At 49.8% G+C, this 13,638-nt stretch overlaps 1 protein-coding gene across 4 annotated transcripts in view; it reads right to left on the reverse strand.

Annotated features, from left to right (window-relative positions):
• The window catches only part of MLLT1 (MLLT1 super elongation complex subunit), a 76,620-nt gene that overhangs the window by 50,542 nt on the left and 12,440 nt on the right, over positions 1 to 13,638 (reverse strand). For all 4 annotated transcript variants that reach the window (XM_063801065.1, XM_016934804.4, XM_016934803.3 and 1 more), the window contains exon 3: positions 8,291 to 8,373. In XM_063801065.1, coding sequence (XP_063657135.1) covers positions 8,291 to 8,373 — 83 coding nt within the window. The remainder of the gene's footprint in view (positions 1 to 8,290; positions 8,374 to 13,638) is intronic.

The following is a 13,638-nucleotide window of genomic DNA, read 5'->3' on the forward strand; positions in this document are numbered from 1 at the left end:
AGGCAGCAGGGGGTTCCTACATAAAAATCCATCAGCGTAATACAGCACATTAATAAAAGGAAGAAAAAATCTACATGATTTTCTCATTAGAGACAGATAAAAGTATGTGACAAAACTCAACACCTATTCATGATTTAGAAAAACGTCATTCAGCAAACTAGAAAAAGAAGGTGTGACAAGGTAAGAAATATATATATTTGGTCTCTGCTCCTAGTCCTGGCACCGAGCTGCTAAAACACTTTCTGAGAGATGGTGGTGATAGAAGCCTGTTTTGTTTTAATATTGGGTCTTAGTCCTGGGTTCCTGACACAAAGGCCTCTAAGATCCTTGAAATCTTGGAAGTGATACGAGCATCTTTTCGTTCGTTCATGAGATGTCTGGTGACTGAATGCCCCTAGATAGCTTCAGGATGGGGGCTGGTTGCCAGGGGAACCAATCATGTGATAGGTGGCTGGAATTTCCAGCCCCACCCCCTGACCTCTTAGGGAGGGCAAAGGGGCTGGAAATTTAGTTTAATCACCAATGGCCAATGGTTTAATCAATCATGCCCACACAATGGAGTCTCCATAAACACCTTACACAAAGGGGTTCCGAGAGCTTCCAGGCTGGCCCGTCTGAGGGCATGGAACGTCAGCACCCTTCCCACATACCCTGCCCCATGCAGCAAGGTTTGGCCATTACTGAATCGCACTCTTTACAACAAACCAGTAATGGAAGTAAAATGTTTTCCTGAGTTCTGTGAGCCGTTATAGAGAACTGTTGAACATAAGGAGGGGGAACACCCGATTTATGGCCGGTTGAGTACAGGTGGCAGTCTGGGACTCGCGACTGGCATCTGAAGTGGGGGCTGTCCTGTGAAACTGGGCTCTTAACCTGGGAGCTTGCGCTAACTCCAGGTCGTGGATGACATCACTGAATTCAACTGCAGGACCCCCAGGTGGTGTCCGTGGAGAACTGGAGAACTGTAATGTCTGGGAAACCCACACAGTTGGTGTCAGAAATGTTGTGAGTGGAGAAAACAGGTTTTTCCTTCTTCTAGAAGGGAATTTCCTTAACCTGATAAAGGGCATTTACAGAAAGTTCACAGCTGACATCACACTCAATGGAAAAAGGCTGGAAACTCTTCCCCTGAGATCAGGAACCACGCGGGATGCCCACCCTCTCCACTGCTATTCAACACGGTGCTGCAGGTTCTAGCCAGGGCAGTAAAGCAAGGAAAAGACTTTGATGAAAGACATCCAAACTGGAACCTCTATTTGCAGATGACATGATTCCATACACAGAAAATCCCAAAGAAGCCACAGAAAAAAAAACACAACACCCTACTAAAGCTAATAATAAATTCAGTAAAGCTGCAGGGTACAAGATCAATACACAAAAATTGGTTGTGCTGTCCAGAGAGGAGGTCTACAGGAAAAACAAAAACAAAATCAGCTGTGCTTCTATACACCTGCAATGAAGAATCCAAAAAGGGAATTAGGAAAGAATTCCATTTACAATAGCATTCCAAAGAATAAAATACCTAGGAATAAGGCCAGGCACAGTGGCTCGTGCCTGTAATCCCAGCACTTTGGGAGGCCGAGGTGGGCGAATCACTTGAGATCAGGAGTTTGAGACCAGCCTGGCCAACATGGCAAAACCCCATCTCTACTAAAAATACAAAAATTAGCTGGGCGTGGTGGCACACGCCCGTAATTCCAGCTACTCGGGAGGCTGAGGCAGGAGAATCGCTTGAATCCAGGAGGCAGAGGTTGCAGTGAGCCAAGATCGTGCCACTGCACTCCAGCCTAGGTGATGGACAGAGACTCTGTCTCAAAACAAAACAAGGCAAAAAAACCTAGGAATAAATTTAAGCACACAGGTAAAAGACTTATGTATACTGAAAACTATAAAATATTGCTGAAAGAACCTAAAGACTTAATTAAGTGGAAAGACATTCCTTGTTCATGGACTGAAAACTTAATATTGCTAAGATGTTTCAAAAATGACTAGATACAATAGAATCCCTATCAAAATTCCAATATACTTTTTTTGCAAAAATGGAAAAGTCAAACCTCAAGTTCATATGGAATCACAAGGGGCACAGAATAACCAAACTCACATGGAAGAGGGAAAAACAAAACACAGAGTTAGAGGACTCACACTTGCCAATTCCAAAATTTCCTACAAGGCTGCGCGCACTGACTCACACCTGTAATTCCAGCATTTTGGGGGCCCAAGGCGAAAGGATCACTTAAGGCCAGGAGTTCAAGACCAGCCTGGGCCAAGCACGGTGGCTCACACCTGTAATCCCAGCACTTTGGGAGGCCGAGGCAGGTAGATCACCTGAGGTCAGTTCGAGACCAGCCTGGCCAATGTGGTGAAACTCCGTCTCTACTAAAAATGCAAAAAATTAGCCAGACATGGTGGCGGGCACCCCAGCTACTCAGGAGGCTGAGGCAGGAGAATCACTTGAACCTGGGAGGCAGAGGTTGCGGTGAGCCAGGATCGTGCCACTGCACTCCAGCCTGGACAAGAGCGAAACTCTGTCTCAAAAAGATAAATAAATAAATAAATAAATAAATAAATAAAAAGACCAGCCTGGGCAACACAATGGGACCCCATCTCTACAAAAATAATAAAATTAGCTGGATGTGGTGGTGCATGCCCGTGGTCCCAGCTACCTGGGAGGCTGAGGTGGGAGGACTGCCTGAGCCCAAGAGGTCAAAGCTACAGTAAGCCATGATTGCACCACTGCACTCCAGCCTGGGCGACAGAGCCAGACTCCATCTCAAAATAAAATAAAATAAAATAAAATAAAAATAACCTTCCTATACAACTACAGTCATCAAAACAGTATGACCAGCATAAGCACAGACACGTAGACCAATGAAATAGAATTCAGAGTCCAGTTTTAAACCCCAAATCTATGGCCAGCTGATTTTCCACAACGCTCTAACACCACTCGATGGCGAAAGAACAGTCTCTTCAATGAACGGTGCTGGGACACCTGGAAAACCACATGCAAAAGAATACTGTTAGACCCCCACCTCGCTTCATATATGAAAGTTCACTCGAAAATGGATCAACTCTCTACGTATAAGGACTACAACTATGAAACTGGTGTAAATAAACATGGGGCAAATCTTCATGACCTCAGATTTGGCAATGGAGTCACAGATTTGACACCAAAGGTGTGAGCGACAAGAGAAAACAGATAAATAGAATTTCATAAACATTTAAAACATTCATGCAACAAGGGACATTATCAGGGCTGGGTGCGGCAGCTCACGCCTGTAATCCCAGCTAGTTGGGAGGCTGGGGTGGGAGGATTGCTTGAGCCTAGGAAGTCAGGGTTACAGTGAACCGAGATCACACCACTGCACTCCAGCCTGGGCAACAGAGTGAGACCCTGCTCAAAAAGCAGACATTATGAAGAATGTAAAAAAAAAAAAAAAACAAAACCTAAAAAAGGGGAAAAGATATTTGAAATCACATACCCAAAATATTTAAAGAACTTCTATAACACAACAACAAAAACAAACAACCTAATTCAGAAATGGACAACGGGCTGGGCATGGTGACTCAAGCCTGTAATCCCAGCACTTTGGGAGGCCAAGACAGATGGATCACTTGAGATTGGGAGTTCGAGACCAGCCTCGCAAACATGGCGCAACCCCATCAGTACTAAAAATACAAAAATTAGCCGGGCGTGGCGGCGGGAGTCTATAATTCCAGCTACTCGGGAGGCTGAGGGAGGAAAATCACTTGAACCCAGGAGGCAGAGGTTGTAGTGAGCCGAGATGGCGCCACTGCACTCCAGCCTGGCCAAAAGAGTGAGACTCCATCTCGGAAAAAAAACAAAAATGGGCAATGGATATATCTAGACATTTCTCGAGAAAGAGATACGTGCAGCCAGCAAGCATGTGAAAAGATGTGAAACATCACGGGTCATCAAGGAAATGCAAATAAAAACCTCAACAGTTACCGCTCTATACCCTAGAGGATGGTTATAATTTTTAAGAAACAGAAAACAAGCATTGCTGAGGATCTGGAGAAACAGGAACCCTCACACATTGCTGGTGGACCTATGATAGGATACAGCCACTGGAAAATGGCTTAGCAGTTCCTCAGAAAGCTAAACAGAAAATTATTGCATGAGCCTGCAATTTCATTCCTAGGTGTATACACCCAGAGGAACTGAAAACGGGCACTCAAACAAGTACAAACACACACACACACACACACACACACACACACACACACACGTTCACAGCAGCACTATTCCCCATAGCAAATGGGTAGAAACAGCCCAAACGTCTATCCACAGATGAATGGATAAACAGAGAATGGTATAGCTGTCCGTCATTCTGCGTAGATTCCATACTTTTGAATTTACCTCCTCACTGAAGTTCATTTGCAAACCCCAAACTGATACTGTCAGCTTTCACAGTCATTTGCAGACACGCCCAGAACAGCAGAAAGATTGAGCTGCCCAACACGCATGTTCCCAGCAGATGTCAAGCAAGGCAATGCTGTCGTCTTGCTTCGGAAAAATTTCTTCACAACACACATGTATTACTTTGCAATCAGATGAGGCCTTCCAAATTCTTTTTCCTTGAGAGAAAGGAGTGATTTTTCTGTAAAAGGACATCCTACCAACAGGTCAAACAAAATGCGGCCTCAGTTACGTTCTAATGCCTAACACTGCATAAAGCACAATTCCTTCATTTTACAGGCGATGCCATATTCAAGGTCAAGTGCACTCGCTGAAAAACCCTCATGCTTATACAAGAATAGAGCTGTCGGAGAAAGCACCTTTTCTGCTCCGGTCTTAGAGCCACACTCGCTGGAGAAGCCAAACAACATCTTTTTCATTGCAGGACCCTCAACCTCCTTTGGGCCCTCTGAGGTCTGAGGCTCCCTTTCTCCACTGAACTTCCTTGCCCAGACTGACTGGAAGGAGCTGATACCATCTCAACAATGAACGGATGAAATGCCTACTATGTGCCAGGCCCCGGGCCAAGTGCTACACCTGCTGTCTCCCTCTTAATCTTCCTGATGCCTGAGAAGCAGACGCAGCCAGAAACCCCATCTTATGGATAGACAAACTGAGGCCCAGAGGAGTGACCCACTCACGGTGACACAGCCAGGCTCTGAGATTGAACGCTGGCGTGTCCACCTCCAAACTGTGGTCTCTGCAGCTCTCTCCCTACCCAGTCTGGACACACCAGCGCCTCCCCAAACCCACCCCGTCACCAACCTCTGTTTACTCCTTATTCCACTTACCTGACCTCCCACCGAGGAGTAAGCCATGGCTAACCACCAAACGCGAGCCCTGGCTACACCAGGTAGAAAAACCGCCAGCAAACCCATGCACTATGACCCTGTCCCTAATCGTGTTCCAAATCCTGCAGCCATGACACACTCCTATCCCTGGCACCAAAACTCTTCAAGCACTGTCATTCTAGGTCATGCCTGTCTCAGGTATTTGGACAACTGGTGTGTGTTTACAAAGAGCTGGTTCCAATCCTAGCTCTGCCAATTTCTGAGGCTTGACCAAGTGACTCGGGATCCAGGATCTCCTCCACCTGTGGACAGCACACACACCACTGCCGCTGTGAGGAGGACCTGCATCCCTGGACCTTGCCGTGGGGCCACTGGTACTCCCGGTGTAGGACCCTCTACAACCACCCCAGGAAGAGAGGGTTCCCAGGCAATCGGGCACATGGTACACTGAAGCGGCTGGCCTCTGTCCTGAGAGAGAGGGAGTGCTGCGATTCTCAGCACAGGCTCATGGCAGAACTCCGGGCCCAGCTATGCGGCTTCTGCAGGAATTATTCAGACAAATAAACACCATGAAACATGACTTAAAAAAAAAAAAAAAAACACAGAAAAACTGGCCATCCTCCAAAAGGGCTCAATGAAAGCACATGCTGAGATTTGAAAAACCTGCTACATCTAAAATGGGAGAATTTTACTATATGTAAATTATACCTCCACAAACTAGACTTAAAGAAAACATCTTAACCCAACTATGTTACCATGGGTTGCTGGAGGTGCACACGCTCCTGCTGAAGGGCACCGAGGGAGCTGGCACCACGCTTGGGGCCTTCCAGAGGAACCAGGCAACAGGAGCTCTAGAGGAACATGGGGTCCCATGCCCCCCATGCAACTACACGCCCCCACACCCTAAATGAAGCCCCCAGGATCGCAAAAGAGCAGGCAGGGATTCAGAGAGGGCTCTCTGCCCTCTCGACACCCCCACACAGGGGAGGATGCTGGGCCCAGTAGTGACAATCCTATGGTCAAAGGGCCCCCCGGCTCCCTTTCTCTACAGGGCCAGGATGCAAGGGTGGAGCTTCAGGAAGTCAGGACAGAAACAGCCCTGGAGTCTGCATTTCAGACTCAGTTGAGTGCTGCAGGACACAGCAGGTGGGGGCACCTGAGTGGCAGCCACTTAGGGCCCCTGCTGCACTGGGTACAGTGGCACCACACAGTATGGGTTTCTGCCACACTTGGGAGCGGCTGGCCTGCATCTCGCCTGAAGTTGCCCCTACTAAGCAAGGATGACAAGCAGCAAACAGCACTGGCCAGGCCCTGCCCCACCTGCCTCCGAATCCACGGGCGGCCCACGGCGGAGCCAGGCAGCAGCCGGAGCCCCTTGCCTGAGGGCGCTAGGAAGTAGAATGGATGCCACCAGTCCCCAGGTGGCTGAAGGCCGTGTCAGGGACCAGACAGGTGTCTGGGAACACAGACAACCTCACTGAGCTTGGGCACAGCGGCAAGTGCCTGTAGTCCCAGCTACTTGGGAGGCTGAGGTGGGAGGATCGCTTGAGCCTGGTAGGTTGAGGATACAGTGAGCTATGATTGCACCACTGCACTCCAGCCTGGGCAAAAGAGCAAGACCTTGTCTCTAAAAACAAAACAAAAAATGTCTTGCTGGCCCAAACTGCTTCTGAACTTCAGAGGACCTTAATCTAAGTCACCCCAGAGGCGAGTTTAAACTGCCCATACAGATGGTGGTTCCACAACCCACCCGCTAGAATACCAGTGCCTGGGCTGTGGAGCCCCTTTGCAGATGGGCTCGAGCAATCCCCTCAACCGCCCCAAGAGGGGGCTGCTGTTCTCATTCCCCTTCCATACGCTCACCGGATACAGCTGGGGAGACTGGGAGCCCGGGCACACACCTGGCAGAGGGGTGGCCCCATAGGCCCAAGGGCAGGGACCACTCACCCCTCAGGAGGCCCACTTGCAGGCAGGTTCGGCTCTTCTCCCAGCGGGGCCTCAATTCCAACAAAGCCTCAGAATGACCTAGGTTTCTGTGAACTGGACCCCGGGCGAGGCCTTGCATCTGAAATCGGCCAAGCTGCACTGGCTGAAATGTCACCCGGCTCCTAGGAGGGCCACACGCCAAATGCCTCTCCTCAAGGCCCTTCGTGCCAGGGGGTTTGTGGAAAAGTGGAATGGCAGCCACGCAGCCCGGCACCGCCAGGTACAAACCAGGGACTCAGTAACCAAGCGGGGCGGCATCCACAGGCCTCCCAGGGACACCTCCTTCCCCAGCGCTGCCTCCATGCCAGGCCAGCTGCACTTGTGGGAAAGCAGCCGGCCATGGACAAGCCACAAGCCAGGAAATGTCACTGCTGGCCCTGTGGTGACACCTAGGAGGAGGAGCAGGGGCAGGCTCTGAGTTGTTTTAATCATTAGGCCAAAAAAAAAAAAAAAAAAAAAGTGAAAAACTACAGATGAAAGAAAAGAAAAGAAAACCCCCTGGACTCCCACCACCCAGATGACCCGGATGACCCACGCCAACATTCTGGATAGAGATAATTCCTTTTTCCTTTAAGTATTATATGTGTAGCTTGCTTCGTTAATTCTGAAGGTCATCAAAGATTCTGCCCAGAAGACGCACCGTAATTGGACCGTAATCAGATATTGATGCTATTTCCTGATCTCAGTCACTACACACGGCCCGGTTATTAACCCTCTAGGACCGTCGAGGAAGCTGGCCCTGACAGGGGATGTCACTGCTGGCACATTTTCTAGGCAACTGGACAGGAGGTGGCCCAGCAGCTCCCCTAGAGAAGCAGACCAAGGGACACGCCCACCTGCTGTCATGAAACCAGCCGTGTCCTGGCCCCCACGTCCCCAGGAATGGAGATGGTGACCAGCACTCCCTGCAGCACTCACTGGAACGCCTGTGCACGGGCAGCGGCCAGTTCTCTGGCCTGTTTTGTGAACTGCCGTGGCACCCGGAGCAGGGGTCCCCACAGAGAGGCATCCTGCTTGCTCCTCTCAGGAATCCTACCTTGTTTTTGAAGTGCACCTCGATGGGCATGATGAAGCCAGCGTACCCCGACTCCTCTACTTTGTAGGGGGGCTCCTTGCACACTAAAAAGAAAAGGAAGAAACACACCCATCAGCTTCCTGCCTGTTTCAGGCCCAGCCGCCAGCGGCAGTACCGCACCCCTCAACCCCACCACCTCCTCACAGGGGCTTGGCTGGCCTCTTGGGGGTGGCTTTTCAGGAGGTTAAGCCCCTGACAGGGTTGACTTCCACGGCAAAGGGATCTTAGGAATAAAACAGCAGGGAAGAAGAGGAGAAAGGAGACTTGGCCACCGACATGGTCAGCAGAGAGTGAGAAGGAACGTTAGCCTGTCATCGGGATACTTGCTCCTGCAGAGGACGAGGAGGCTGAGGCCAGAGAAGGGTGCACAAGTTTGCCCGACTTGGGTCGATGTCGGTAAGCGTGACCTGGGTGAGGTGTGAAACCCAGCAGGGAGGGCCACACACTCTACTGTCACCACCTCCAGCACGGGGGCTGAGCACCTGCTGCACCACGGACACATGCACTGGGAGACGGGGGAGCCCCAGGCGGCTGGGACCCTCCTCCTGGGTTCTAGTTTAGCACCTAATAAGAGCATTCCCAAGTGACGCAAACAAAACCCCATTGACCCCAGAGATTAAAAAAGAAAAAAAAAAAGGCCGGACACGGTGGCTCACACCTGTAATCCCAGCACTTTGGGAGGCCAAGGCAGGCGGATCACTTGAGGTCAGGAGTTCGAGACCAGCCTGGCCAACATGATGAAACTCCGTCTCTAATAAAAACACAAAAATTAGCTGGGCGTGGTGGCACACACCTGTAATCCCAGCTACTCAGGAAGCTGAGGCAGGAGAATCCCTTGAACCCCGGAGGCAGAGGTTGCAGTAAGCAGAGATTGTGCCACTGCACTCCAGCCTGGGTAACAGAGCGAGACTCCATTAAAAAAATTAATAAATAAACAAAGTGCAGCATGGGGCCAGGCACCTGAATACTTAATCCGAACCTGGGGAGGAAAGCGGAGGCACAACAGAGGAAGGGTGGCCTGTCGCCAGCAGAGGAGGTGCGGGCATGGGCAGTGGCCTGGGATTTGCTCTCAGACTCCACCCATGCCTCGTCTTCTCCCCACTCGCCCATAGTCTGAATCCCACCCAGCCACAAAGGCCCACAGCAGGGCCACCTCCTTCGAGAAACAGACCCCATGTCCCTCTGCCTCTGACCTCCAGGTCACGTGCTTCCCAAATCTACTGTCACATCTTATCTCATGGTCCCCACCCCTTCAAGAAGGAATCCTGTCCTGTGACGGGTACTCCAAGCCTGAAGAACTTCCATCCCCCCAGACAGCGCCAAGAGGGACGGCAGTCGGCCGGCCGAGTGCTTCAGTTCAACCAGGGGAGAACAGGGAGACGCACCGGCCCACTCTCCTGCCTGAGAGCCCACAGGAAGCAAGAGGACAGGAATAAGGCCGTGAGAGTGAAGGCAGAAGGGAGGAGATTCAAGCCACCTGCGAGTTTCTGAAAGGCAGAAGTCGGACGAGGACACGATGGGCAAGGGGCAGGACGAGGAGGCGATGGCTCAGAGTCTGCCATGGGGGCGCCGCAGGGCAGGGACAGCCACTGGTGCCAGAAGGCTGAAGGTCCTGGACTGGCTGAGCGGAGGGCAGGAGTGAGGATGAAAGCTGGGGGACGGAAAGGGAGCACGGTGGGGGAGGAGGGTGGGAGCAGGGGAGCGACCGCCACTGCGGGGCCTGAGCTTCTCCCTGGGGTGACAGCAATGTTCTGGAATTAGACAGCGGTGATGGAATCAGTGGTCATGGCCGCACAACTATGTGAATATACTGAAAACGCTAACTGAACACATTACAAGAATGAATTTTATGATGTGTAAATTACATCTCCATAAAGCGGTTATTAAAAAAAAACAAAAGGGCAAACTGAAAGGCTGTGTTGGGCACAGGAGCCCTGGGATCCCTCCCTCCTGCCCATTCTCCTGCCCGCCCATTCCCCCTCCACCCCTCCCCACCCCAGGAAGTTTCAGGTTTCCCTCTGGAGAAATTGAGATGCCTCTGTGTCTCAAGGAGCCAACTATCTGCGGGAAGCTGAAACTCGTAGCGTGGAAACCAGACCCCGAGGAAGGCCTTCCTCATTAGGAAATCAGGAGGCCCGTGAGCCTTCAGGCCTGTGGATAGGCAGAACCCACCCTCCCATCACAGAACGCTCAGGAGCTCCCACCAGGAGGAAAGAGCCCGAGCAAACAAATAATTTGGAGACCACAGAGAGCTTGACAAAAAGAAAGAAAATAAATAAAAACCAAGAGTCAATGTCCTCAGATTCAAGGAGATATATATCCAACAAATAAAAATAAGATACTTCTAAAAGGGGAAATTACAGCCAGGCACCGCAGCTCACACCTGTAATCCTAGGCACTCTGGGAGGCCAAGGTGGGAGGATCACTTGACACCAGGAGTTCAAGGCCAACCTGGACGACATTCTCTACTAAAAATACTAAAAATTAGCCAGGCGTGGTGGTGCGCACCTGTAATCCCAGCTACTTGGGAGGCTGAGGCAGGAGAATCGCTTGCACCCAGGCGGTGGAGGTTGCAGTGAGCCAAGATAGTGCCACTGCCCTCCAGCCTAGGTGACTGAGCGAAACTCTGTTAAAAAAAAAAGAAAGAAAGAAAGAAAATGAGAATCCCAGAAAGAAAAAAAGAGAGGAAATAAACAGATGGAAGGAAACTGTCAAATAAATAGAAGGAAACTTTCAGAGCTAAAATGAAAGACACTCAAATGTCACAAAACATAGTGAACAGCAAAAAAAAAAAAAAAAAAAAAAAAAAAAAAAAAACCCATGATGTCATAAAGCAAGCGTCCTAAAAACATCCTAAATGTTTCCACAGAAAAAAACAGGTCACGTATAATGGGATGAGGACCGAATGGCATCAGACTTTCCAGAAGATACTAACACAACGCCTTCATAGCACTAAGTGATATATACTCCCAAAATGTTTGGGAGCAGGAGTGTTGTGAATTTGGGATTTTTCAGACTTTGGAATATTCACATTCCTCTGGTTCAGCATCCCAAAAATCCAAAATCTAAAATGCTCCAGTGAGCATTTTCTGAGCATCATGTCAGCACTCAAAAAGTTTTGGATCGGCTGGGTGCAGTGGCTCCCGCCTGTAATCCCAGTACTTTGGGAGGCCGAGGAAGGCGAATCACCTGAAGTCAGGAGTTCAAGACCAGCCTGACCAACATGGAGAAACCCCATCTCTAATAAAAATACAAAATTAGCAAGGTGAGGTGGTGCACGCCTGTAATCCCAGCTACTCGGCAGGCTGAGGCAGGGGAATAGCTTGAACCTGGGAGGCGGAGGTTGCAGTGAGCCAAGATCGCGCCATTGCACTCCAGCCTGGGCAACAAGAGTGAAACTCTGTTTCAACAACAACAAAAAAAGTTTTGGATCTTGGCCAGGTGCAATGGCTCATGCCTGTAATCTCAGCACTTTGGGAGGCTGCAGCAGGCGGATCACCAGGTTAACAGATTGAGGCCATCCTGACCAACATGGTGAAACCCTGTCTCTACTAAAAATACAAAAATTAGCCAGGGGTGGTGGTGGGGGCTTGTAGTCCTAGCTACTCAGGAGGCTGAGGCAGGAGAATCGCTTGAACCCGGGAGGCGGAGGTTGCAGTGAGCCGAGAACGCGCCACTGCACTCCAGCCTGGGCGACAGAGTGAGACTCTGTTTCAAAAAAAGTTTTGGATCTTAAGCCGGGCATGGTGGCTCACGCCGGTAATCCCAGCATTTTGGGAGGCCAAGGCGGGAAGATTTTAACCCCAAGAGTTCAAGACCAACTTGGGCAACATGGTGAAATCCCGTCTCTGCAAAAAATAAAAAAGTTAGCTGGGTATGGTGGCAGGCCAGTAGTCTCAGCTACTTGGGAGGCTGAGGCAGGGGGACTGCTTCAGCCCAAAGGTCAAGGCTGCAGTAAGCTGTGATCACAACACTGCACTCCAGTCTGGGTGGCAGTGCAAGATTCTGTCTCCAAAAAAAAAAAAAAAAGTTTTGGATTTCGGATTTTCAGCTTAGGGATTCTTGACCTGTAATTCCCAAACCACAAAACTACACCCAACCAACCATTCTACTGTGAGAAGAGAATAATGGCATTTTCAAACATGCTAGGACTCAAAGGGTTTACTGCCCACGTCTTTCTTATAAATTTTTTTTTTTTTTTTTGAGACAGAGTTTCTCTCTGTCACCCAGGCTGGAGTGCAGTGGTGCGACCTCAGCTCACTGCAACGTCTGCCTCCCAGGTTCAAGCGATTTTCCTGCCTTGGCCTCCCGAGTAGCTGGGATTACAGGCATCCTCACTGCCCCTGGCTAACTTTTTGTAATTTTAGTAGAGATGGGGTTTTGCTATGTTGGCCAGACTGGTCTTGAACTCCTGATCTCAGGTGATCCGCCTGCCTCAGCCTCCCAAAGTTCTGGGATTACAGGCATGAGCCACTGCGCCCAGCCAGAAATGTCTTAAGTAATCTCTTGGAATATTACTTGAGACACTGCTCTACCAAAACAAGAAAATAAACCAAAACACAGGCCGATAAACAAACCTCAGGAGAACAGGAGAGAAAAGGCCCAGGGTAGTGGCTAAAGGGGTGGCTGGATAAGAGTCCGTTGTGATTAGAGAAGGAAGGCACAGAGAACCAGCATGAAACACTCAGAGGACTTTACAAACAAGCCAGAAAGCCAGGTAAGGCGGCTGACACCTGTAATCCCAGCTACTCCTGAAGCAGAGGCGGGAGGACTGCTTGAGCCCAAGGAGTTGGAGTTCAGTCTGGGCAACACAGCCACACCCCCATCTCTAAAAGAATTTTTTTTTTTTTTTTTTGAGACATAGTTTCGCTCTGTCGCCCAGGCCGGAGTGCACTGGCGCGATCTCTGCTCACTGCAACCTCTGCATCCCGGGTTCAAGCGATTCTCCTGCCTCAGCTTCCCGAGTAGCTGGGACTAAAGGCACGCGCCACCACAGCCGGCTAATTTTTTTGTATTTTTAGTAGAGACAGAGTTTCAGCATATTGGCCAGGCTGGTCTTGAATTCTTGACCTCAGGTGATCCACCCGTCTCGGCCTCCCAAAGTGCTGGCATGAACCACCGCACCCGGCCAAAAAATTAAAAAAAAAAAAAAAAAAAATTCCACAGAATAAGTGAAATGACTGAGAGAATGGGGGGAAAATGAAGGTATGCTAAAGACACAGTGCAAAAAGGAGAAGTAAGGGGGTATTCCAAAAGCCACAGACCAAATGTGAAGCAAGCTAAAATAGGGCCAAATTTTAACCAAAAAT

The sequence above is a fragment of the Pan troglodytes genome, chromosome 20 (genome assembly GCF_028858775.2).
Source record: "Pan troglodytes isolate AG18354 chromosome 20, NHGRI_mPanTro3-v2.0_pri, whole genome shotgun sequence".
NCBI lineage: Eukaryota > Metazoa > Chordata > Mammalia > Primates > Hominidae > Pan > Pan troglodytes.